The sequence below is a fragment of the Natrix helvetica genome, assembly GCF_964273705.1.
Source record: "Natrix helvetica genome assembly, chromosome: Z".
Taxonomy (NCBI): Eukaryota; Metazoa; Chordata; class Lepidosauria; order Squamata; family Natricidae; genus Natrix; species Natrix helvetica.
This window is the reverse complement of record NC_138554.1, coordinates 19,047,329-19,070,647: the sequence shown is the minus strand read 5'-3', so window position 1 is coordinate 19,070,647 and position 23,319 is coordinate 19,047,329. Positions and strand designations below refer to the sequence as shown.

At 45.0% G+C, this 23,319-nt stretch overlaps 1 protein-coding gene across 1 annotated transcript in view; it reads right to left on the bottom strand.

Moving 5' to 3' along the window:
* HSD3B7 (hydroxy-delta-5-steroid dehydrogenase, 3 beta- and steroid delta-isomerase 7) overlaps nt 1-21,481 on the bottom strand; it is a 93,688-nt gene extending 72,207 nt beyond the window's left edge. Inside the window, exons 1-2 of the mRNA XM_081971537.1 lie at nt 21,235-21,481; nt 2,369-2,443 (exon numbers count right to left, since the gene is read on the bottom strand). Coding sequence (XP_081827663.1) covers nt 2,369-2,381 — 13 coding nt within the window. The 5' untranslated portion in view covers nt 2,382-2,443; nt 21,235-21,481. The remainder of the gene's footprint in view (nt 1-2,368; nt 2,444-21,234) is intronic.
* Nucleotides 21,482-23,319: the final 1,838 nt, after the last annotated feature.

Genomic DNA, 23,319 nt, shown 5'->3' with positions numbered 1-23,319 from the left:
ATTGGCACTGATAAAAAAACCCACCAGCTTCCATCCTGTGACGATACCTCTAACACCACCAAACACTCACATCTATCTCTCCCAGATCCTTGGGAAGGACTCGATAGGAGGGAGTCTTTCCTAAACCCAGTCTGTCTGATATTATACAACGAACCATAATAATAAGAATAGAAGCAGTGGAAGAGAGGTTGTGGCCTTTGAGGCCGCAGTCTAAGAGACAGGGAAGTAAAAGGCTCCAGAGAAGTTGTAAAAAGAGGACCTATAGGATTACATGGTTTGAGAATTTAGTTGGGCAGAATCAAGAGGAAGCAACCTGACACCAGATGAGTTTGTTACAATAACAAGGGACCCCATCTCTTAGAACAATTAATCAGTGGAAGGACTTGCCCCCAGAAGTTGTGAGTGCTCCAACACTGATGATTTGAGGGGATGCCACAAACAAGAAGGGGGTCAACCTATTGTTCAAAGCACCAGAAAAGAGTTGAACAATAGGTCAACCTATTGTTCAAAGCAATGGAGGGAAACTGAACAACGTGAGAAGCAACCTAGAACTAAGGAGAAATTTCCTGACAAGTAAGAATAATCAACCAGTGGTACAACTTGCCTTCAGAAGTTGTGAGTGCCCCAAAATTGGAGATTTTTAACAAGAGACTGAGCAACCATTTGCCTGAAATAGTATAGGGTTTCCTGCTTGACCAGGAGGCTGGATTAGAAGACTTCCAAGGCAGGGGTGGGCTTCAAAAATTTTAGCAATGGATTCTCTGCCCGGTTGCTTGGTGTGCATGACTATGGTGGTGGGTGTGACTTTCCTTGAGCCTCTGGGAGGAAAAAAACTGCCTTCCAGGAGGCCCGTTTCCCCCCCCCTCCCCCAGCCTTCATGCAGGCCCTGCACTTACCTCACATCCAAAACGGGCTGTGTGGAGACTCCTGGGAAAGGCGTGGTGGGTGGCAGGGGCAGGGAATGGTGGGCGGGGCCAGCCAGGGATGAGATTTGGAGGTTCTCCAAACCGGCCATAACATTAGCTACGGGTTCTCCCGAACCCAAGCAAACCCGTAGCATCCCACCCCTGCTCCATGGTTCCTTCCAACTGTGTTTTTATGTTATCACCCTGCCCCTTATTCCAGATCCAAAACAAGAGACTTAAAGCTCCTTGTTATATTCAGGCAGGAGAGAAAAACAACCCAGGAACATATTATAAAAATTCCTTTCTCATCCACGTGGATGATCTGCGTCTTCCTCAATTTTAAGTCTTCTACCAGAGTCTGGGAAATTAAGAGTTCTTTGTAGGATCTTAACCCTTCCTAGCACTCTTCTGGATAGAGAGCTGCGATGTTGTTCCTGGAAACTGTTGGAGCCCCTTACCTTGCTTATTTATATTACAAATAGATTTGTCTATAAAATTCCCACAACAGTTTTCATGAAGGCTGAGCATTCTGCATTGTAATTGTCCACCCAATACTTAACCTACGTTTGTACGTGACTCACAGGGAACATCAAGACGTCAATCCGCCATGAAATTTGGTCAATAAATTTATTTATCCAGCATTGCAGGACTGCATTTCTAGAAGTAACAGTGCAGAAATTTCATTTTCCATTATCTAACCACCAATTTCCACATAATAACTATGTAGTTGAAAAGAATTGGGAGATACATATAATTTTGTTCTTACTGTTCTGTGTTGCTTTCTTTCTATTGTTTCCTTTTTGTCTTTCTTCTGCACTATTTAATTATATAAACGATGGATGGGGAAATCTATATATATAAAAGCAAAATACCACCCACGCATCATCACGAAATCTCCAGAACCGTAAAGCCTACAAACTTGAAATTTGGCACGTATGTTCCTCTTGGCTTCTAGGTGCTCACTAAGAAAGGATTTTTCGAAATGACCATCAGATCATCAGTATTTCTTATACAGTATTATTTAACATACGCCAGTGCTAAGGAGTTAGATGTTCTACTCCCCCGCCCCACCTGAAAGGAACTCTGTTCTAACTGCCAGTTGCCTTATATGGGCAGGGCCAGCATGTGACTCATCCAGCCTGCTGGCTGGCCCGATCACATGGTTTCGTAGCAAAGCATGTACATTCAGCTAGTTTGGAGATAAAAATAAATTATGTACTGTATGGTGAGAGGATAATAATACTCGCAAATCTTTATCTGGAACAGATCTATGTGAGTCGTGAAAATAGAGTTCTTTGGAGAGAGGATGGTAGAAAGGGTGTATTGTAGAAAATAAAAGTTCTTTAAGGCAACCTTGCGTATATTTAAGAATGGAAAGACAAGACGTTCACTCTAAGGCGTTTTATAATTGCAGTTACTGTTTTCTTTCTTACAGCATTCCTAGTATCTTGTGAGACACTTACCAGGAATCCGCATTCTTACTGCTTGGATGGCTTCCAGTTCCAGTATCAACAAAGACAAGGTCAAGACTTCAAATGCTAGAAAAAGAAAACAATTAAGGTGAAGTATGTTTCCTCCTTAATGCACCTTATGACTCAGATTATTTTAATTCGTTGTGTGTTGCTTGGAAGAGAGATACCACATTTTTGGACTATATGACACACCGGACTATAAGACACACCTAAGTTTACTAGAGGAAAACAAGAAAAACAATTTTTGTTTCTTATGGTGTTTTTCTTTCTGTTTTTAAAGATTAAAACATTCAATAAAAAATATTTTTTTAAAAAACCAAAAAAAAAAATTTTTTTTAGCCTCCGCGCATCGCGTTTTTGCATTCCCTGGCCCTGAGAATCACTCTGCAGTGCTCCAAATGGCAAAAAGAGGAGAGGAGAAGAGAGGAGAATGGAGGAAAATGGAGGGAGGGGAAAGGAGGGGAGAGGAGAAGACAGGAGAATGGAGGGGAGAGGAGAGGAAAGGAGAAGAAAGGAGAGGATGAAGGGAAGGGAAAAGGAAAAGGAGTATTTGTTCCACAGAAGACGCTCAACTACAGAGAGAGGTTCTCCAGAAGTAGAAATCAAAGCTTGGCAGGCAGCAGAAAGGTGGGAAACAGAATAACCCACCCCTGTTTGCAAGCTAAACCAGAGTTTCTCTGGCTGGGGAATTCTGAGAGTTGGAGTCCCCTCATGCTAGTAAAACCATAGAGAAACACTGGGCTAAACCATCAAAGATGCAGAGCCAGCATATCAATTCTCCCCTCCCCCCACCCCCAAGCATTAAATCTGCAGAAAGGCACCTTCAAAGCAATTGAAGGCTGGAAAATGCAGCACCTGCCGCCAAAAGAGGAAGGCAAATGATTGGGAGGAAGGGAGGGAATCAAAACCAGAGAAGGAAAAAAGTAGGGGAAGAGAGAAGAGAAAAATGGACAGCCAGTGGCTGGGACAATCCTGCTTGCTTGCACAGCGACCGTCAATGTCCCCCAAGTGAGGAGGAGGAAGATGACTGTGACTGTGACACAGGAAGAAACTCCAGCAATGGAGAACAGGAAGCAGATTGTCTCCAAGGGTTTGAGCAGTACTAAGCTGTCATGGTGACTGATGGTAGTGGCTGCTTAATTACCCACTTTATTTCTAAAAACTCGGTAACAAGAAGGGGAGTTTTGCTCGCTGTGGTTTGTCTGCTGGTTCCTGCATCATAGAGTTGCCTTCCCTTCTCTGTAATCAAAACCCACATTTGTTTGCTGTAGAAACCTGCAGCCACAAACATTTCATGTAGTTTTTCCCCAGCCGTCGAAGTATCATAACACCCCAAATACTGTAACTCCCAAAATATTATAACTCCCGTCAACTCCAGCATGGCAAGAGCTCAAGATGACAAACCCTAAACTGCAAAACATTAAGAAGCAATATCCACACACCCCTCCCCAAAGATGAGAGAGAAACCGTGTTTAGTTCCCCAATCTTGCCAGTTGAAAAATCTCAACAAACAGTGCCAATCTAAGTGGATTGAGGTTTGGGCTAACTCCAGTGGTGGGATTCAGCCGGTTTGCACTGGTTCACACCAGTTCAGGCAAACCAGTAGTTGGAAGGACCCTCTGGCCCACCCACCCAACCCCACCACTCCTCTCCCAGGAGTCTACACACGGCCCATTTTGGATCACAGGTAAGTGCAGGGGCCACATGGAGGGTCTGGGAGGGCAAAAAACAGTCCTACCGGAAGTACCGGAAATCCGGAAACGGGCCCATTTCTGTCTTCTGGGGGGCCTCCAAAGCCTAGGGGGGCGTTTTTCCTGGAGGCTTGGGGAAGCCTCTGGAGGCGGAAAAACAGGCCTACCGGAAGTCTGGAAACAGGTCAGTTTCTGGTTTCCCAAGGGGCCTCCGGAGCCCGGAGAAGCCATTTTTGCCCTTCTGGAGGCTCGAGGAAAGCCTCCGGAACCTGGGGAGGGTGAAAACCCGAAGCTTCCCCGTTTCTTCTCCATTCTTTTGCTTTCCGCAAAAACAGGGATGCGCTTTGGGAAGGCGGGAGCCCAGAGGAGCCCACCGGTGCCCGCACCGCCCGCTCTGGAAGCCAAACTGCCGGCCGGGACTTCCCAGCTCAGCTGCTTCCCGGGCGGGTGGCGCCTGCCAGACGGGACAGGAGCTGTGAGGGAGCACCCTACTTGGCGGAAGGGCTCCAGGGGCTCTGAGCGTCCACCTGCCTGAGCTGTGCCATGGGCGAAAGAAAGCGCTTTAGTCAGTGGGGTGTCAGGGGAGAGGATAGAATCTCTCCTCCTCTCCCCCGACACCCCCACTGACTAAAGCGCTTTATTTCGCCCGCGGAAGAGCTCAGGCGGGCGAAAGGAAGCGCTTTAGTCAGCGGGGTGTGGGGGAGAGGAGAGAATGCTCAGGCATTCTCCCCTCCTCTCCCCCACACCGCGCTGACTAAAGTACTTCCTTTCGCCCGCCTGAGCTCCTCTTCCTCTTATATATATGAAACTCCCTCGTGGATATTATTATTTTATATATTATTATTTCATGATGAGAGGGGAGACTCTGCCTCCCCTGCCTCCAATGACTCCAATGGATGGCCACGCCTACCCAGCAACTGAGTAGAGAACCGAGTAGAGAACCAGTTGCTAACATTTTAGAATCCCACCACTGACTAACGCTGATTCAGATATTGAGGACTGACGTATATCACTAGGAGAAAACTAGGACCATTCCTGTGCAATGGTTGTTAGATCCTGATAGTAATTGGCAAGCTAGAGTGTTGACTGTGGTTTCTTCAATAAATCCATAATGGCCTGGATTTAATAGCCATCTTGGCTAAGGATTGTGCATCAAGTACAACAACAAAAAGCATATTAAGGGCGATATGCTTCACACAGATGACACATACAACCTTATATAAGAGTTAGGCAGGCTCCTGCTGCACATGATGGAAAAATATCTGCTCCCTTTATCATTAATTGGATTCTGAGAAGGATCTAGTATAATGAAATGAGATTAGATAGAGAAGATATCTCAGCTTGGCTTGTCATTCTTCCTTAGGAATCTATGTGTGAGTTGAGCTAAAATGGGGGTCAGTTTGTGATCCAGTGTCTGGTGGGAATCCATCCTGTGTTGTGGCCCACCAGCAGCCAGCAGAGCTGGCAGCAGATTCAGACAGTGAGGAGGTTGGGGAGAAACATGAGCCAATCCTGAAGGCTCTGATGAGGGCTCTGTGTCAGAGGCAGAGATGGGACCAGAGCCATAAGCCAGTTATCAGCTGCCTTCAGAGTCAGACATCAGTGAGGCAGAGGAAAAGCTGGAGCCTGTTCCCAATGTGCGCACGCGCAGAGTTGCCAGACAAAGGGAACAGCTAAAGAATAGGGGTCGTCTTGGGGGTAAAGCCACAGGTGGATGATGAATGGCCCCTCTCAGAGGAAATAAAAGAGGAGCGAAAGGGGAGTGGAGTTTGCAGGAGACAATTTGTTCAATTAATTAGTTCGTGACTCTCCGAGACTCCTTGCCAGGTTTTGCAGATATTGGCCTGGCAGCTCTCCAAGCCAGAGAAGGTCTGTGACTGTAAATCCTCCCTTGAAAGACTTTGCTGGATGTGAATGAGCAGAATTTGCAGTCAATTAATAAAAGAGGTTTTTGTCAGGATCAAACATTTGCGTCATGCTCTTTGGAAGCCTCGGTCAGAACACCCTGACAAATTTTGGGAACTGGACCGTTACATCATGCTATAATGTTCTTTACTGTTTTTTGGAGATTACATGATGTCCTGTTAACTCAGAGAATCAATAGGTTTCACCTTCAGTAGCTACACAAACAGGTGTTTGTAAGCATACCCAGAATATTCTTCCTTCTAAATTTCACTTTTTCTTCCTGCCTTTAGAAAGCAAAGCTACTACTGCAGGGGTGTCCAAACTTGGCAACTTTAAGACTTGTGGACTTCAATTCCCAGAATTCCCCAGCCAGCTCTGGCTGGGGAATTCTGGGAGTTGAAGTCCACAAGTCTTAAAGTTGCCAAGTTTGGACACCCCTGTACTACTGGATTCAGACAGCAACTCATTCCAACGCCAATAATTTCAACATGAATTAATCACGGAAGCCCTTCAGAACGAGAAATATCGAAGTATAGGTAGTACTTGACTTGCAAACATACATTTAGTCATCATTCAAAGTTACAACGGCGTTGCTACAACAAAATGTGACTTTTGATGGGTTTTCACAGTTACGACAATGGCAGCATCCTCGCAGTCATGTTTGGTTTGGTTTGGTTTGGTTTATTTGGATTTATATGCCGCCCTTCTCCAAAAGGACTCAGGGCGGCGTACATTAAAAAACACAGATCTCAAAAGTTAAAAAAGATTAAATCCATTTCCAAAAAAACAAACCGAATTTTTTTAAAAAAACAATACATTTAAAATAAGTTAAAATTAAAATTAACAGGCCAGGCCGGCTTGCTGGAAAAGCCAACTTTAAGGGTGCGTCGGAAGGACCGGAGGTCAGGGATTATGCGGAGCTCCGGGGGCAGCTCATTCCAGAGGGAAGGCGCTCCCACAGAGAAGGCTCTCCCCCTGGGGTCACCAGCTGACACTGCCTGGCCGACGGCACCCTGAGCAGGCCAACTCTGTGGGATCGTACTGGACGGTGGGAGGCTACTGTTGGCAGTAGGTGGTCTCGCAGGTACCCTGGGCCTAAGCCATGGAGCGCTTTAAAGGTCATAATACCTTGAATCGCACCTGGAAAACAACCGGCAACCAGTGCAGGCCGCCTAAAAGGGGTGTAACATGGGAGCACCTAGGTACCCCCATGACAACCTGCGCAGCCGCATTCTGGATGATCAAAATCTGTGATCAAAATCTGGCAATTGGCATGTATTTAAGAGAGTTGCACTGTCTTGGGATGATTTGTTCACCATTCGGAACTTTCCCAGCCTGCGTCCAACAAGCAAAGTCAATGGGAGGAGCCAGATCCACTTAATGACCGCAGGATTCACTTAACAACTGGCGAAATTCACAATTCAACAACAATTGTGGCCAAAAGGTCGTAAAATGGGGCAAAACTCACTTAACTACTGCCTTACTTAGCAAGGGAAATTTTGGATTTGTAAGTCGAGGACAACCTAAAGTTAATGATCAGGAAAGTCCTGATCATGTTTTGAGAAAAATACCAAACCCAGCAAACTACAACAAAGCCCATTTACAGGGATTGGGAAGACCTCACTTGGGATACTGCATCCAATTTTGGTCACCACAATATGAAAAAGAAGTTGGAAAAACTGCAACTGAGAAGATTGGGGGACCCTGAAGGCTAAAACATGTGAAGAACACTTGCAGGAATTGGGTTCGGCTAATCTGTTGAAAAAAAGAACTTGAGGTGACATGACAGCAGCGTTCCAATAAACATGAGGGCGTTAACCTACTCTCCAAAGTACCAGAAAACAAGAGATAAAGCAATGGATGGAAACTGAAGAAAGAGAGAAGCAATCTAGAACTAAGGAGAAATTTCCTAACAGTGAGAACAATTAACCAGCTACGTTCCCTCTAAGCTGCGCGGCTGCGCTAGCGCGCACTTGAAAAGAAAACACCGCGCAGTAGCTTCCAACTTCCGCGCAGTGTTTTTTAGCATGATGAATCCAGAGCCAAATCCTCGGCTCTGCCAGCTGCCTTCCTCCCCCGAAACGTAACTACCCAGCCGGGGAGAGCAACGAAGCCGAAATGACACCATTCAATTCAGGACCAAGAGGAATCAACAAGCTGGGCAGGTAACCCCCCACCCCCACCCGCCCCCGCCACCACCGGCAGCAACCCCTGTCTCCGTTCAAGCTTGTCGCAGAGTGGCTGCCAGTTCTGTCTTTCAGCAGGCCCAGCCAATCACCGCAAGAGCAACTTAAAGGCGGTCATGAATAATAAGTGTCTCCCGGGCCCTCGGGGATAGACTCGGCCTCCGCAGAAGGAAATGCGCGATGGATGGGAGGGAGGGAGGGGCGGTGGAGAGGGAATTGCGGCGGCAGCTTGTGTCTCAGTTCGGATGGGCGTGTCGCATCCATTTTGCCGTGTGGCCTCGCGAGCGCTGGGGCTGCTCCTGGTGGTTGCCTCCTCTTTCCCTCTGGGTAGAGCAGAGCGCTTCAATCGCCCGGCACCTGCAGCCCCCGTCACTTATTGCCATTTATCCAGGACTGCTTTTAAAGCTCTGAGCGTGTAAGGCAGGCGGCGAGTCCGCAAATTGTTTTCCTGAAAATAATCTCCACTTAACGGAGAGGGGCTTCCTTGTGATAACTGTGAACAGGACCACCGGCCCCGAAGGGCTGCTGGAAGCACATTACAGCACTCTGCCTTTGGGGAAGCAGTTGGATTTCAGGTTCCCGATCGGTCTGTTGCACATATCTATTGGAAAGTATAGGCGCGTAACACACACACACATTTAGTCTGGGAGGGGATTTCTTTCTGTTTGATTCTGAAAGTGTAGGGTCATATACCTCTTTCCCTTATCTATCAGGGGAAGGCTTTGCTGACACTTGCATGCTGTCATTATCTATTTTCTTTTTAAATGCTTTGAATTAGTCTTCTGTTTTTTTTACCAATGGCACCAGAGAAGAAAGGGATAATTTTCAGGAAACAGAAAACTGACCTAATGTATTGGTTTGCCTCTTTTATGCATCTTTGTCTGAAAGTCTGAAAATTAGTACTTACAAATCAACATTTCATCACACATTCCATGCATTATTATATCATTTGCATATGAAAAGGCTGTATATTAAACGAGCCATTTAATATATTGAAAACCAACTTTATTTTCTGTTGGTTCATCCTCTCAAAGGTGACTGATCAGATTTCTTTAGCAAGCTCAAATTGGCTAACCTCCATGTAGTTTGTTTTGGCAGTTTGTTCTACTAGTTTTGGGGGGATCAGCCATGGTCAGCTAGGTGATACCATCCATAGTATTGATACAGCAAATGGTTCCAGTTCTTGGATCATCATATAAAAACAAATGGTTAAATATATTTTACAGCCAGCCAATATATAAATGTTGTATACATGCAACTCAATAAATAATAGGTTTGTTTCTTTATGTACCCCAATTGCTAATCTACATCAATTGGTAATTTATTCATCACTTGCTAATATCACTGCAGACTATTGGATAGTAAGGGGGAAAGTATGAAGCATATAAAGTAATTCATAGCATGGAAAATGTGGATAGATCCTTTTCCCATAGAGAGTCATCCATTGAACTTGAATACAAGTAGTCCTCAACTTACTATATATATTACATAGTCATATATTATATAACAGTTTTAATTAAGCGGGTATCTTGAATAAACATAACTGAATTTCAAATAACACTGATTTTGTTGTTGTCTTGGGTGACATCTGTGAAAAAAATTCAGGTGCTCAGGCATGAAAATGTGCCGCTCAAACACTATACTTTTCCGCTCACACTGAAAAAAAATTAGAGGGAACATTGTTAACCAGTGGAACAACCTGCCTTCAGAAATTGTGGATGCTCCAACGCTAGAGGCTTTTAAGAAGGGACTGGACTACAATTTGTCTAAAATGTCATAGAGTTTACTGCCTAAGCAGGGGTTGGACTAGAAGACCTCCAAGGTCCCTTCCAGATTCTATTCTATTCCATTCCATTCAGTGGTGGATTTCCATTTTTTTCCACTACCATTTCGCTCGTGTGCACATGCTCGCACATGCGCAGAAGCATCCGGGCAGGTGGGCGGAGCCTCCCACCGCCGCTACTACCTGTTCACCCAATCTGGCCCGAAGCGGGAGCAACTCACCTCTGATTCTATTCTATTGTCAAACTCTGCATTGATTCTCTGAAATTTCAAACAGGGTGAACTTTTCATCTCACTTTGATACGTAAATTCAGGGATTTGCTGTAAATAGTGCAATTTAACAAGAGTTCAGCTGAACTTCTTAAGAAATGCAGCTGTTATGGAATGTACAAATGAAAGCAAATAACTCTTCCTGTAGGGTTGTTATTCCCAAGACCATCCCAGGAGGCCCTTCTTCCTGCAGATGGGTTTCCGCATCCTCATTGCTGATTTTGAAGACCCATCCTCCACACTGGCTTTTAAAAGGAGCTTTAGAAAATTTAACTCTCCCCAAGCAACCTTTAACTACCAACGCAAGAGGTTCAAACCTTTGCCCCAATGTTCCTTTTATTAATTTTTAACATAAGTCCACCTGATGTCTGAATGTTTTACGCTTCCAAATTTAATTATTTATTTCCTTTCGTTGAGGAGCTCAAGGCAACAAACAGCAGGCAAACTTTCTGCTTTTCTCCCCAACAACTTTGCGAGGTAGGTTGGCCTGGGAGAGAACATTGGGCCTCCCTGCTGCTAATTTAACCCCTTAACCACTACATCTCCTTGGCTCTCTTGCAAAACTTTTTACTATTGTGTACCCTCCAATTCAGTGAGGCATGCTCTAAATATCAAATACAGGCAGTCCTCAACTTACAACTGTTCGTTTAGTGACCGTTCAAAGTTACAACAGCTCTGAATCTGCTCAGATCCATTCAGATTCCCTCCAGATCTACTCAACCTATTCTCCAAAGCACCTGAAGGCAGGGCAACAAACAACAGATGGAAACCAAGCAAGGAGAGAACCAACCTAGAACTAAAGAGATATTTCCCGATACAACAATTAATTAATGGAACGACTTGCGCAGAGAAGAAGAGAGGAGAGGAGAGGAGAGGAGACAAGAGAAGATGAGAGGAGAGGGGAGGAGAAGAGAGAAGACGAGAGGAAAGGAGGGAAGAGGAGAGGAGAGGGGAGAGGAAAGGAAAGAAGAGGAGAGGAGAGGAGAGAAAAGGAGAAGAGAGAAGAGACTGAACAGCCACTTGTCTGGAATAGTACGGGGTGTCCTGCTTAAGCAAGGGGGTTGAACTAGAAGACCTCCAAGGTGCCTTCCAACTCTGATTCTCTCCTCTCCTCTCCTCTTCTCAACCATTGCAGCATTTATACACGTGATGAAAATTCATATTTACAAGGCCACCTGTAACCCAAATACCTGCCTACTTATTAGAATATAGAAAGAACCTAAGACAAATGACAGGGCAACTGTCATTGCTGTAAGCTCCTTGAAAACAATGCAAAGGTTAAGAGTAGTTGGCAAAGGTTGCAAAAACAAATATTGCCACACCTACCTTACCTTATTTTTTGATTGGAGAACCATGTTAACCAATGCTAACAAAGCTATTTCCTTGCTGCAAGAAATTTCTGGGCCAGCTGGCACAAAGGGTTTTGAAAGACTACATACCCCATCCTCCTCCTCTTTCCCTCACTTGTGGGAGTTGCAGAATTGTACAGAGGAAGAAACGAAACCTGTCGTGTTGCTTCGATGGGGGAGGGGGGTGCAGGGGCCAAGAAGGTGTGTTCTTGGGAGGGATCAGCAAAGCATGTCTGGCGTGTATGCCAAGACTATACAGGTATGTCTCAACTTAGAACCTTTTGCTTAATGACCGTTCCAAGGTGCAACCGCACTGAAAGAAAGTGACTTATGTTTTCCACGCTTACAACCCATGGGCCACAAGATGAAACTTCAGGTGCTTGGCAACTGGTATGTATTTATGACAGTTGCAGTGTCCTGGGGTCATGGGATCCCCTCTTGCGACCTTTTGACAAGCAATGTCAATGGGGAAGCCAGAATCATGAGCCGTGGTGGCGCAGTGGTTAGAGTGCAGTACTGCAGGCTACTTCTGCTGACTGCCGGCTGACTGTAGTTCGGCAGTTCAGATTTCACCAGGCTGAAGGTTGACTCAGCCTTCCATCCTTCTGCGGGGGGTAAAATGAGGACCCAGATTGTTAGGGGCAATAGGCTGACTCTGTAAACTGCTTAGAGAGGGCTGTAAGAGTACTATGAAGCAGTATATGTCTGCTATTGCTATTGCCATTTAACAACCATGTTACTAACTTAGCAACTGCAGTGGTTCACTTAACAACCTTAGCAAGCAAAGTTGTAAGATAGGGCAAGACTCACTTAACAACTGTCTTGCTTAGCAACTGAATGTTGGGCTCAACTGCGGTTATAAGTCAAGGACTTCCTGTATTGGTAGTGGATCATCCATATCTGATCTTCCCATCACTTTTCACCTGCCTTCTTCTGGTCAAAGAAGGCCAGAAATTCAATAGGACACTTTTTTCTCAAAAAAAAAAAAAAAAAAAAGGGGGGGGGGGATACAGTGAGCTCCTGTGCAGAACTACCTGTATTTTTAAATTGTTCCTTAATAATATTCCCAATATTTTTATCAAGAAAAGCACATTGAAAATGATTTGATGCTGCAAAATCAATAAAATAATCAATGCCAGGGAAAGCAGTGCTGAGCACAGGAAAGGAGATTTGCAGAATTGTGTGCTGGGAAAGATAGTGTTAAATAACGCTGGCAATGGGAGATTTGCAACCAAGATCTTTGGCATAACCCTGCGTGTTTCATCACCTCTTTCAACGATTTGCACAACCTAAAAATACGCAAGTCAGCGCTCTCTCTCTCTCTCTCTCTCTCTCCCTCCCTCCCTCCCTCCCTCCCTCCCTCCCTCCCTCCCCCATGTCACCTGACATTTATATCTCCCAAGCTATTTAGCTTCTACAGAAGGTCAGCGCGCTTATTATACACAAAATCTTTCACTCTCCTATTAAGGGAGTTCTAGCTTTCACTATTCCTGTCATAAAACAGGGAACCAGGTATGGATCATTCAACAGCTGGATGACGTAGACAAGCTGTCAATCTCCTTAATGATGCAGGCAGACAAGCTGTCAGTTTTTTTCAAAGATCCCCTACAGCAGGGTTTTCCAACCTTGGCCACTATAAGGCCTCTTGACTTCAACTCTCAGAATTCCCCAGTTAACATAATTCACCACATTTCAAAAACGATGTTTGAGACTTTGGAAAAAGTACAGAGAAGAGCAATTGGAATGATTAAAAGCCTGAGACTAAAATATATGAAGAACAGTTGCAGGATTTGGGTTTGGCTAGTCTAGAGAAAAGAGGGACTAAGGGTGACATGATAGCAATATTCCAGTATTTGGGGGGCTGCTAAGATTTTCATGGGTATAGGTATGGAGGTCTTGGCGTATTCGGGTCCTTTCCCGTGTAAGATTGACAGTATCTTGGTGACGTTTCAATGAGGTCACACTCGTCATCTTCAGGCCGGTGCCTTTGGCTTTGTGCTTGCACAATTTATATATATAGCTCTGTGTGTGTGTGTGTGTGTGTGTGTGTGTGTGTGTGTGTGTGTGTGTGTGTTCTCCAGAATAACTCCAGAACGCCTTGAGCAATTTCAACCAAACGTGGTACACAGATGACTTACTCTCTGCAAAAAAATACTTTGGGGGTAAGACACCCCTAACACCCCTTGGGGTGTGTGTTCTGTTAAGATACAGCCTGTTGTGCCTTAAAATGGCTTCTACTGTACTGCCGTAAAATGGATTCTACTGTACAGAACAGTGGAGTTGCCATGGTAACGGCTTCACAGTACTCCACAATGGGGCTCCCTCTGGTAAGGGGGAAAAGCCATCATTAGACATTACATTTGGTCTGGACATTTCCCCCCTATAAATAAATACCCAATAACACCGGGTTATCAGCTAGTTAAGAATAAAAGCCAACTGGAATTAAGGAGAAACTTCTTAACAGTGGGAACAATTCACCGGTGGTTCGGTTTGCCTTCAGAGGTTGCGGGTGCTTCATCACTGAAGGTTTTAAGAAGAGACTGGACCCAACAGCCACTTGCCTCAAATTGTATAGGGTCTCCTACTTGAGCTGGGGATTGGACCAGAAGATCTCCAATGTACTTTCCAGGTCTATTCTGTCTCTTAGGTAATGGATAGGATAGGACAAGATAGGAAAGGAAGGAGAGGAGAGGAGAGAATCAGAATTGGAAGGGACCTTGGAGGTCTTCTAACCCTATACCATTTAAGACAAATGATTTGAATTGAATTGAGAGTTGACATGGCCAGGGTTGGGAAACTATCCTACAGGTATCTCCAGCCCTCTGATGGGGACCACACCAAGCAGGTGGCTTGGTGTGGTCCCCATCAGCTTCAAACTGTTTCAGGTAGCAAACTTGAGTCTCATCCAACAGAGAGCTATTCAACACGTCTTGCAGGAATGCATGCCTGAAAGCACATAACCTGATGCAACTTTAGGATTGTTGTCTAGGCACGTCCAGACCAAGGCCTGCTTTAAGAAACATTGCTGGATTTTACATTCAGCATCCTAGGCCCTCCGTTAACAACATCTGCAGACGGGAAGGGAGTGTCCAAAACGGTTAATATCACAATCACAACCCACACAACTGATGTTTCGGTTCTTTTTCTTTCCGTTTTTTAATGTTCGTTAACTGCACACTTTCATGGTTGCTGTGCTCACTTTTGGGCTCTGAATGATAGCAATAGCAACAGCGCTTAGACTTATATACCGCTTCATAGAGCTTTACAGCCCTCTCTAAGCAGTTTACAGAGTCAGGATCTTTTGGGTGTTTGATTTTACCTACCGCTGAAGCAGAGGTGGGTTCCGGAAGCCGCTACTGCCGGTTTGCTCATGGGTGCACATCGCGTGCACAGTACAATAAAAAATTGTTCTGCGCATGCACAGAAGCCAAAAACAAGATGGCGCCACCTAGGGCGCCCCCAGGAGAACCGGTTCTGTGGCAGGCCTGGGTCGCTGCCAGATCCAGCGACCCAGGCCGCCAAACCACAACCTGTTCAGCCGAACCAGTCTGAATCGGTAGGAACTCAGCACTGCCCTGAAGGATGGAAGGTTGAGTCAACTTTGAGCCTGACGAGGATTGAACTCTTTGCAGTGGTGCAGTTAGCTATAGCAATAGCATTTAGACTTATATACCACTTCGGAGTGCTTTTACAACCCTCTCTAAGCAGTTTGCAGAGTCAGAATATTGGCCCCAATAATCTGGGTCCTCATTTTACCCACCTCGGAAAGATGGAAGGATGAGTCAAACTTGAGCCTGCTGAGATTCGATCTGCTAAATTGCAGTCAGCCGGCAGTCAGCCTACATGGCACTTATTTCTAATCACTGTGTAACCACTAACAGTAATAGCAGACAGAAGATAATACACCTGTGCATTGCATGGGTAGTCATCAGTTTATAACCACAGTTGGGAGCCGAATTTCCATTGCCAACTAAGGCAGTGGTTGAATCGTGACCATGATTCATTCAAACTCATTATCATTAAAAACAAGCAAGGGGAAAAACCTTTTTGCCACAACTGCTGACCAAATCACTGCAGTTGTTAAGTGAATCTTCCGGTCATTAAGTGAATACAGTTTCCCCCGTTGGCTTTGCTTATCAGAAGCTTGCTGGGAAGGCAGTCATGTGACCCTGGTATACTGCAATTGTCATAGATAGACACCGGTTGCCAAGCACACAAATTTTCAGCAGGTGCCCAGGGGAAGGCTGCCACAGTCGCAAGTTCAAGTCATTTTTTTTTCCAGTGCCATTCTAACTTCAGACAGTCACTACATCAATGATTGGAAATCGAGGACTACATGAAGCCTGTCAGGATAACAAGTGCTCTGGAACCACACAGTCACCAACTGGTGATCCGCAAGAAAATTTTGGAGTTAGTGGTTAGAAGTAATGGTAAAGCAAGGTATGGATTTAAAACCAGAAATATTTTGTCGGCTGTTTGAAAGGGAATACAACACATATTTAATTTTACACATGTTAGCAGCTGCTGGAATTGTGTTTGCACAGCAGTGGAAAAATGGAGATATGAAAATGAATAAATATTAGAATGTGCAGGAATAAATAAATTGACAATTAAAATCAAGAAGGCTTTGAATACTTTTTCATGTGGGATTTGTTTTAGCAATTGCTAACTAACAGAAACAGAAATTAGAAATCTAAAAGTATGAAAGAAAACACCAATTATGTAAGGGAAGGTCACTAAAATGTATAAGAAAATATTATTAGTACTTGATCATTATTAATGTGTAGATAGCTGTGGGACATTACACACCCACAAACTATGACAGTGCCAGGAAAACACCAAAAAATAACAATTTCCCCCCAAAAAAACTGCAGATGAAACCAGCTTTTTCTCTAACCCTAAGGACAGGAAAGACAAAGCCACTGGAATAAAAACCATCAAGGCATTGTGGGAAATTATAAAGAACAGTGCCAAGAAGCTGACAGAACCAGCAACCACCTCACAATTACCTAAACAACCAGGTATCACACATAAACAGACAAAATCTGGCAAAGGTGCCTTGCGCCAACCTGGGCTGCCCATAGAAAAGCAGCCACTTTGAGACACATAAACCATGCACCAACCTGCACACTTAAAAGCAACATATTGCATCACAAATAAACCATTTGCAAAAAGGAATAACATTTCTTGTAATAAACATATTCTATAAACAATAAATAAATAAAATTTCCCTAAAAATAATTTTAAAAAATATTCTATAAATAATAAAAAAGTCCTTAAAAACCATTAAAAATATTCTATACACAATAAATTGAAGGCCTTCCCTCGCAAAAGCCGCGAGCTGGCATAAGCTAGCCTGCCGCCGCTGCTGCTCCCCGCCGCATACCAGCTCGCACCCCCCCGCCGCCAGCGCACACCAGCTTGCTCCCCGCCACTGCCACCCACTTCCTTTCGGCCATGCAGTGTATGCCAGCTGACGCTGCCACCTCCTCCTCCCACTGCCGCCCCCCGCCCCCCACCTCCTCCTTTCGGCCACGCGGCATACGCTATCTATCAATTTATTTATCATCTATTATAAGATACAAAATACGAAAGTAAATAGCAAAACAGTGGGGAGGAAGAAGGGGAAGAGAAGTGAGGAAGGATAAGAAAAGAAAAGAAAAAGAAGATTGACTTCGGACTCTCTCCGTTGCAGTAAAATAAGGCATTAACATCAAACAACAACTTTTTGCTTTTTTCATAATACGAACAAGCAATTTCTATAAAGATCTATCAGTCTAATTTGTAAAACCCAAGTCAGAGTTTTATTCTTGGAGAATGAAGCCAAGCATGAAATTCAGAAGTGGTTTCCGTATGCAAATAAAAGCACTTATGTTCTTTTCTTTAATCAAAATGGTCAGTTTAGCCATTTCAGCCAATTCCACCAACTTCTGCAACTATTCATCCATAGTAGGAATCGAAGTGTCCTTCCATTTTTGTGCATACAAAAGTGTTGCTGCTGTCAACATATATAATAACAAAGTTCCAATTTTTTTCTCCAATTCTTTTTTCATTAGGCCATGACTGTTCAAAGTTACAACAGCTCTGAAATATGTGACTTATAACCATTTTTCATAGGTATGACCTTTGCAGGGTCTCCATGATCAAAATTCAAATGCTTGGCAATGGTTTCCTATTTATGACCATTATGGTATCCTGGGGTCTGTGATCCCGAGAAGCAAAGTCAATGGGAAAGCCAGATTCATTTTAACAGCTGGATTACTAACTTACCAACTGCAGTGTTTCGCTTAGCAACTGTGGCAAAGAAAGGTGGCAAAATGGGGCAAAACCCACTTAACGAATGTCTTGTTTAACAACCAAAATGTTTGGGCTCCGTTGCAGTCGTAAGCCGAGGACTACCTGCATTTTATTCTGTGTGTGTGACTCTGCAAAAAAAAATGTAAATGACCGATGTCCTTTCTGGAACGCAGCAGATGAATGGAGATAATCAATCACGGGGGTACAATTGTGCAATTTGATTCTGTGGTGGCCTGATTGCATCTCCCATACTATGCCAAGTATAGACCACAAAGTCCACCTAGAACAAGTGCAGAGAAGCAGAAGCATATCTAGAGCAATAATACAATAATACAATAGTAAAGTTGGAAGGGACCTTGGAGGTCTTCTAGTCCAACCCCCTGCCTAGGCAGGAAACCCTATACCGTTCCAGACAAATGGCTATCCAACATCTTCTTAAAGACTTCCAGTGTTGGGGCATTCACAACTTCTGGAGGTAAGCTGTTCCACTGATTGATTGTTCTAACTGTCAGGAAGTTTCTCCTCAGTTCTAAGTTGCTTCTCTCCTTGATTAGTTTCCACCCATTGCTTCTTGTTCTACCCTCAGGTGCCTTGGAGAATAGCTTGACTCCCTCTTCTTTGTGGCAACCCCTGAGATATCGGAACACTGCTATCATGTCTCCCCTAGTCCTTCTTTCTCTTAAGCTAAACATACCCAGTTCCTGCAACCGTTCTTCTTATGTTTTAGTCTCCAGTCCCCTAATCGTCTTTGTTGCTCTTCTCTGCACTCTTTCTAGAGTCTTCACATCTTTTTGTGGAGATTCAGATTCAGAGCATTTTAAACAGGTTATTCAGAGCCCTCCAACCAGAGCTGTCTTAACAGCATTATGGGTCCCCAGGCAAAGAAGTGTAGGTAGGCCCCTACGACAACGGCTCACAGGAATAAAAATGTAAATGGTCGATAACATATATTTATTTTATTGGCACCTCCAACAAAACCGGTGTTGAAAAGCACAATAATACTCAGTAAGCCATACAGTTGCTGTACTTTATATGATACATGCATTGAAGGGTTAACATACACAGATTAGTATGGGGCCCCTATGCTTGTGGGGCCCAGGGGCAAGTGCCCATCAGGCCCATGTCTCTAGCCATAGTTGGGCCAAAGTATAATAGTAATGTGGAGAGAGGCTTTACAGATAGTCCTCGTCTTATGACCAAAACTGAGCCCAAAATTTCTGTTACTGAGAGGGACTGCAGTTAAATGAGTTTGACCCCATTCTTGCTGCAATTGTTAAGTGGATCATTGCAATTCTTAATAAAATAATTGTTTAGTGAACCTGGCTTCTCCACTGATGTTTGTTTGTCAGAAGGTTGCAAAAGGGATCATATGACCCCTGGGCCACTGCAATGGTCATAGTTATGAACCAGTTTTGCCAACCAGTGGAGTTTTGCAAACAATAGACGCAAACTCAAAGTAAACCACTCCAAACTCAATTGCAGAAAATACGACTTCAGCAACAGAGTGGTCAACGCCTGGAATGCTCTACCTGACTCTGTTGTTACTTCCTCAAACCCCCATAACTTCAACCTTAAACTCTCTACCGTGGACCTCACCCCATTTCTAAGAGGACCGTAAAGGGGGCGTGCATAAGCGCACCAGCGTGCCTACCGTCCCTGTCCTATTGTCCTCATTTATTTGTACTCATTTCTTATGTATATACATATACCTGCTTATACTTACCGTATACGTTTATATGCTATATTCATACTTATACTTGTTTTCTCATACATGCCTGACAAACAAACAAAATAAACAAACAATTTATTTTGAGGGGGGAAAAGACAGAACTGGAGAGCAAGGACTGGAGATAATATCCATTGGATCCATCCAAGCTGTTTTCTGTATAGCCATAGTTTGCCACTGGTTTTCTCTTGTATCCCAGCTCAGGCCACATTTAGGGCAGGGGTGTCCAAACTTGGGAACTTTAAGACTGGGGGACTTCAACTCCCAGAATTCCCCAGCCAGCCATGCTGGCTGGGGAATTCTGGGAGTTGAAGTCCACCAGTCTTAAAGTTCCCAAGTTTGGACACCCCTGATTTAGGGCATTTCCTTGTGCTCCCTCATCCAATACTAATCCAGCCCAAATTGTTTTGCATATAAGGCCAAAGCAAGGATTCCACACACACACCCCCCATCCTTCCTTCCTCTTCCCCCAGATGTGGCCACCTGCAGAGAAACAGTACAGCCCAAACCTTCCTTTGATAAATGACTGCCCTCCTTCGGAAGAAAACAGAGAGCTCCAGCAAGAAAGCCAAGCCAAAGGATGTCCCCAAGGGTGCTGAAAAGGCCTGGATAGCTGAGAATCTCTACAGATCCCAAGCCAAAGAGCTTATTGGACAGAGCAGAACAATACCTTTGCATCTGTTCCTTGCGCAAAGGAGATGCTAGCAAGCCTTTTCCCCAAATTAGGAAATGGAATTCTTTATTTCATCTCTGTGCAAACTGTGATTTATGGACAAAGCCAACGCGGAGAATCATAACGCCCTAAACTGGGAAAGGCGAGTTTGCAAATTAATATTTCGATGGGGGAAAAAACTCCTTTCAACATGCAAAAGAACAGGAAACCAACTTAAAATTGGAGCATCAGAGCTTCGCATAATCCCTGACCTCTGGTCCTTCTGACGCACCCTAAAAAGTTGGTTTTCCCAACAAGCTGGCCTGGCCTGTTAATTTTATCTAATTTTTAAAATGTTATTGTCATATTAATTGGGTTTGGTTTTTTTGGATATTTATCTAATTTCCTTTTAACTTTTGTGATGTGTGTTTTTTAATGTTGTACGCCTGAGTCCTTTGGGAGAAGGGCGGAATATAAATCCAATAAAACAAAACAAACAAACAATAAAGAGTCCCTCCAAAACGCCGTCCTTACTCCCTGATCAGATTCCCGCGTCCAGGGGTTCAGGATGCAGCTCCAAATCACCTGCTACTCTTAGCGGCCGGGGATGATGGGCAGTGTAACTCGTCACCTCCAGAGAGCGCCTGGAGGGCGGAGCGAGGCTAAGAGAAGCTTTCAAGAAAAAGGAATATCGGTTTGAACTGAATTGAGCCGAGTTAAAGCGTTCGGCGCGGGCGAGAGGGGGCAGTTCTGCCCGGACTTTCGATCCGGGGGGCGCCTCGTATATTCCGGGTTGCATCTTTTGCCCAGAGATGCCGTAAGGGGGGCGGGAAGGCAATTGGGTTTGAAAGTCTCCAGTGATGAGACCGACACCCACCTCCCCAAAGTGGGTGGCTGCAATCGCGGCGGAAAGGCGCTCTGCGCGCGCTCAGAGGCAGAAGGCAGCCGCTCTCGGCACTTGACCCTCGGCCCGGCCACCGTCTTCCGCTGCATACGCACCTGCAACCCACCGCGGACCGTCCGATTTCTCTGCAAAGATCGCAACTCTCTCCCAGCTTCTCCCAGGTCGGCGAGGACTGGCTGTCTCTTCAGTTGGTCAGCTCCCCGCCCATCTTTTGAAGTTCCGCTCGGGACAAACTGCCCTCCCTTCATTGGGTGGAGTAGAGGCCGTACCGCGTATTCACCCCTTCTCTCTGCCACCCGCGTTTTAGCCTCCCCCGTTCCCTTCACTCTGTGTCGGGGCCGGTTTCTGGGTCGGTCTGGCTTGGCAAAAAAAAATTGGATTAATTTCATAGGCTCAGAGTTAGCAGCTAGAAAGGAGGCCACTAGGGGGCGACAAAGCAAGCAGGGGTCTCAATAAAGGAGAATCTTTGTAGCTCCGCATTGAAATGTGGGGGTCCTTGATGCTCTCTGAGCTTGCTTGCTTGCAGGTGTTTCCTTGCCCAAACCAGCATCATCAGTGCGAGTAAGGAATGGGATTAGCTCTCAATTTAAGTTCTAGTGGCTTGCCAGGTCATTTTACAACTTTTCTTGCCACATTTGTTAAGTGAATCACTGCAGTTGTTTGTTATATAGTTGTTAAGTGAATCTGGTGACTTTGCTTCTCAGAAGGTCACAAAAGGGGACCACATCAGGGGTGGGTTGCTGGAAGTTCGCAGGGGTTCAGGAGAACCCCCAAATCCCACTCATGGCTGGCCCCACCCACCCCACCCCTCCTAGGAGTCCCCACATAGCTTGTTTTGAATGCAGTTAGGTGCAGGATGTGCGCAGAGGCTTGGGGAGGGCGAAAAACGGGCCTACCGGAAATTCAAGAAGGCCAGAAATGGGTCCATTTCCATCCTCCGGAGCCTTGGAAGGCCGTTTTTGCCCTCCTGGAGGCTCGAGGAAAACCCCTGGAGCCTGGGGAGGGCAAAAACGTCACCCCCAGTGTGGCGCAGAAGGCCGTCTAGGCCCCGCCCCGCTATGGCCACATCCACCCAACCACCAGGCAGATAACTCCTTGCTAAAATGTTTGAAGCCCACTCTTGTATCACATGACCCTGGACCACTGCAACTGTCATAAATATCAGTCAATTGTCAAAACACCTGAATGTAAATCAAATCCCCCTGGGGGAAATGGTCATAACTCATTTTTCTCAGTGCCATTGTAACTTCAAATAACTGTTGTAAGTGGTGGGCTACCTGTACTGGTAACCTGGAAATTTTTTGTAGTCACAAGTAAACTTTAAAAGGCCAGAGTTCCTTTGTGAGGAAAACTTACATCCTTCTCCAATAGTAAGACTCTCCAATGGTAAGACTTCCAGGCCAGTTTGACCCTGCTTCTTAATTTAGATGTAGGATAGCATTTTTGGCTCCAGCACTTGGAAACATTTGGACCTCTGAGCCTCTACAAGTAGTACTCGACTTACAACCATTTATTCAGTGACATGATCCTCACAGTTACGTCCACTGCAGTGTCCCCACAGTCACTTGATCCCAATCCAGGTGCTTAGAAATCAACTTGCTTTTACTTCGAGCGTCCCGAGATCACAAAGTCAATGTGAAGGAAAGGTTGCAATGATGTCATGTCATGTATCGATTAACAACTGCACAATGAATTTTCTGGTTCCAATTTTGGTTGTATGTTGAGGACAACCTAGCTGGCATTCAACCCCCCGCGAGGATTGAGTCTAAAATGGCAGAGGGCCAAAAGACACAGGTTCTCAATTCAGCCATGCTGAATAGTGACACGTAGCTACAACTGGAAGGAAGCTACATGCCGTGCAAAATGAAATGACCTGGAGAGCATTTGGCTTTGCTCTTTGGACAAGGCCTTGCATAAGGTTATTTAGTCAGGATCTAGTCTTGCTGATCCAGCAGTAAATTAACTGATTGGAGGTCACTGATAAAAGCTCAGCTCTTTAGAATTTACAGTATTTGATTTTTCTTTCTCCCTTCCTCCCTTCCTCTCTTCCTTCCTTCCTGCTCACCTTTCTGCCTGCCTGCTTTCCTTCCTTCCTTCCCTCCTTCCGTCCTTCCTTCCTTCCTTCCTTCCTTCCTGCTTACCTTTCTGCCTGCCTGCTTTCCTTCCTTCCCTCCTTCCTT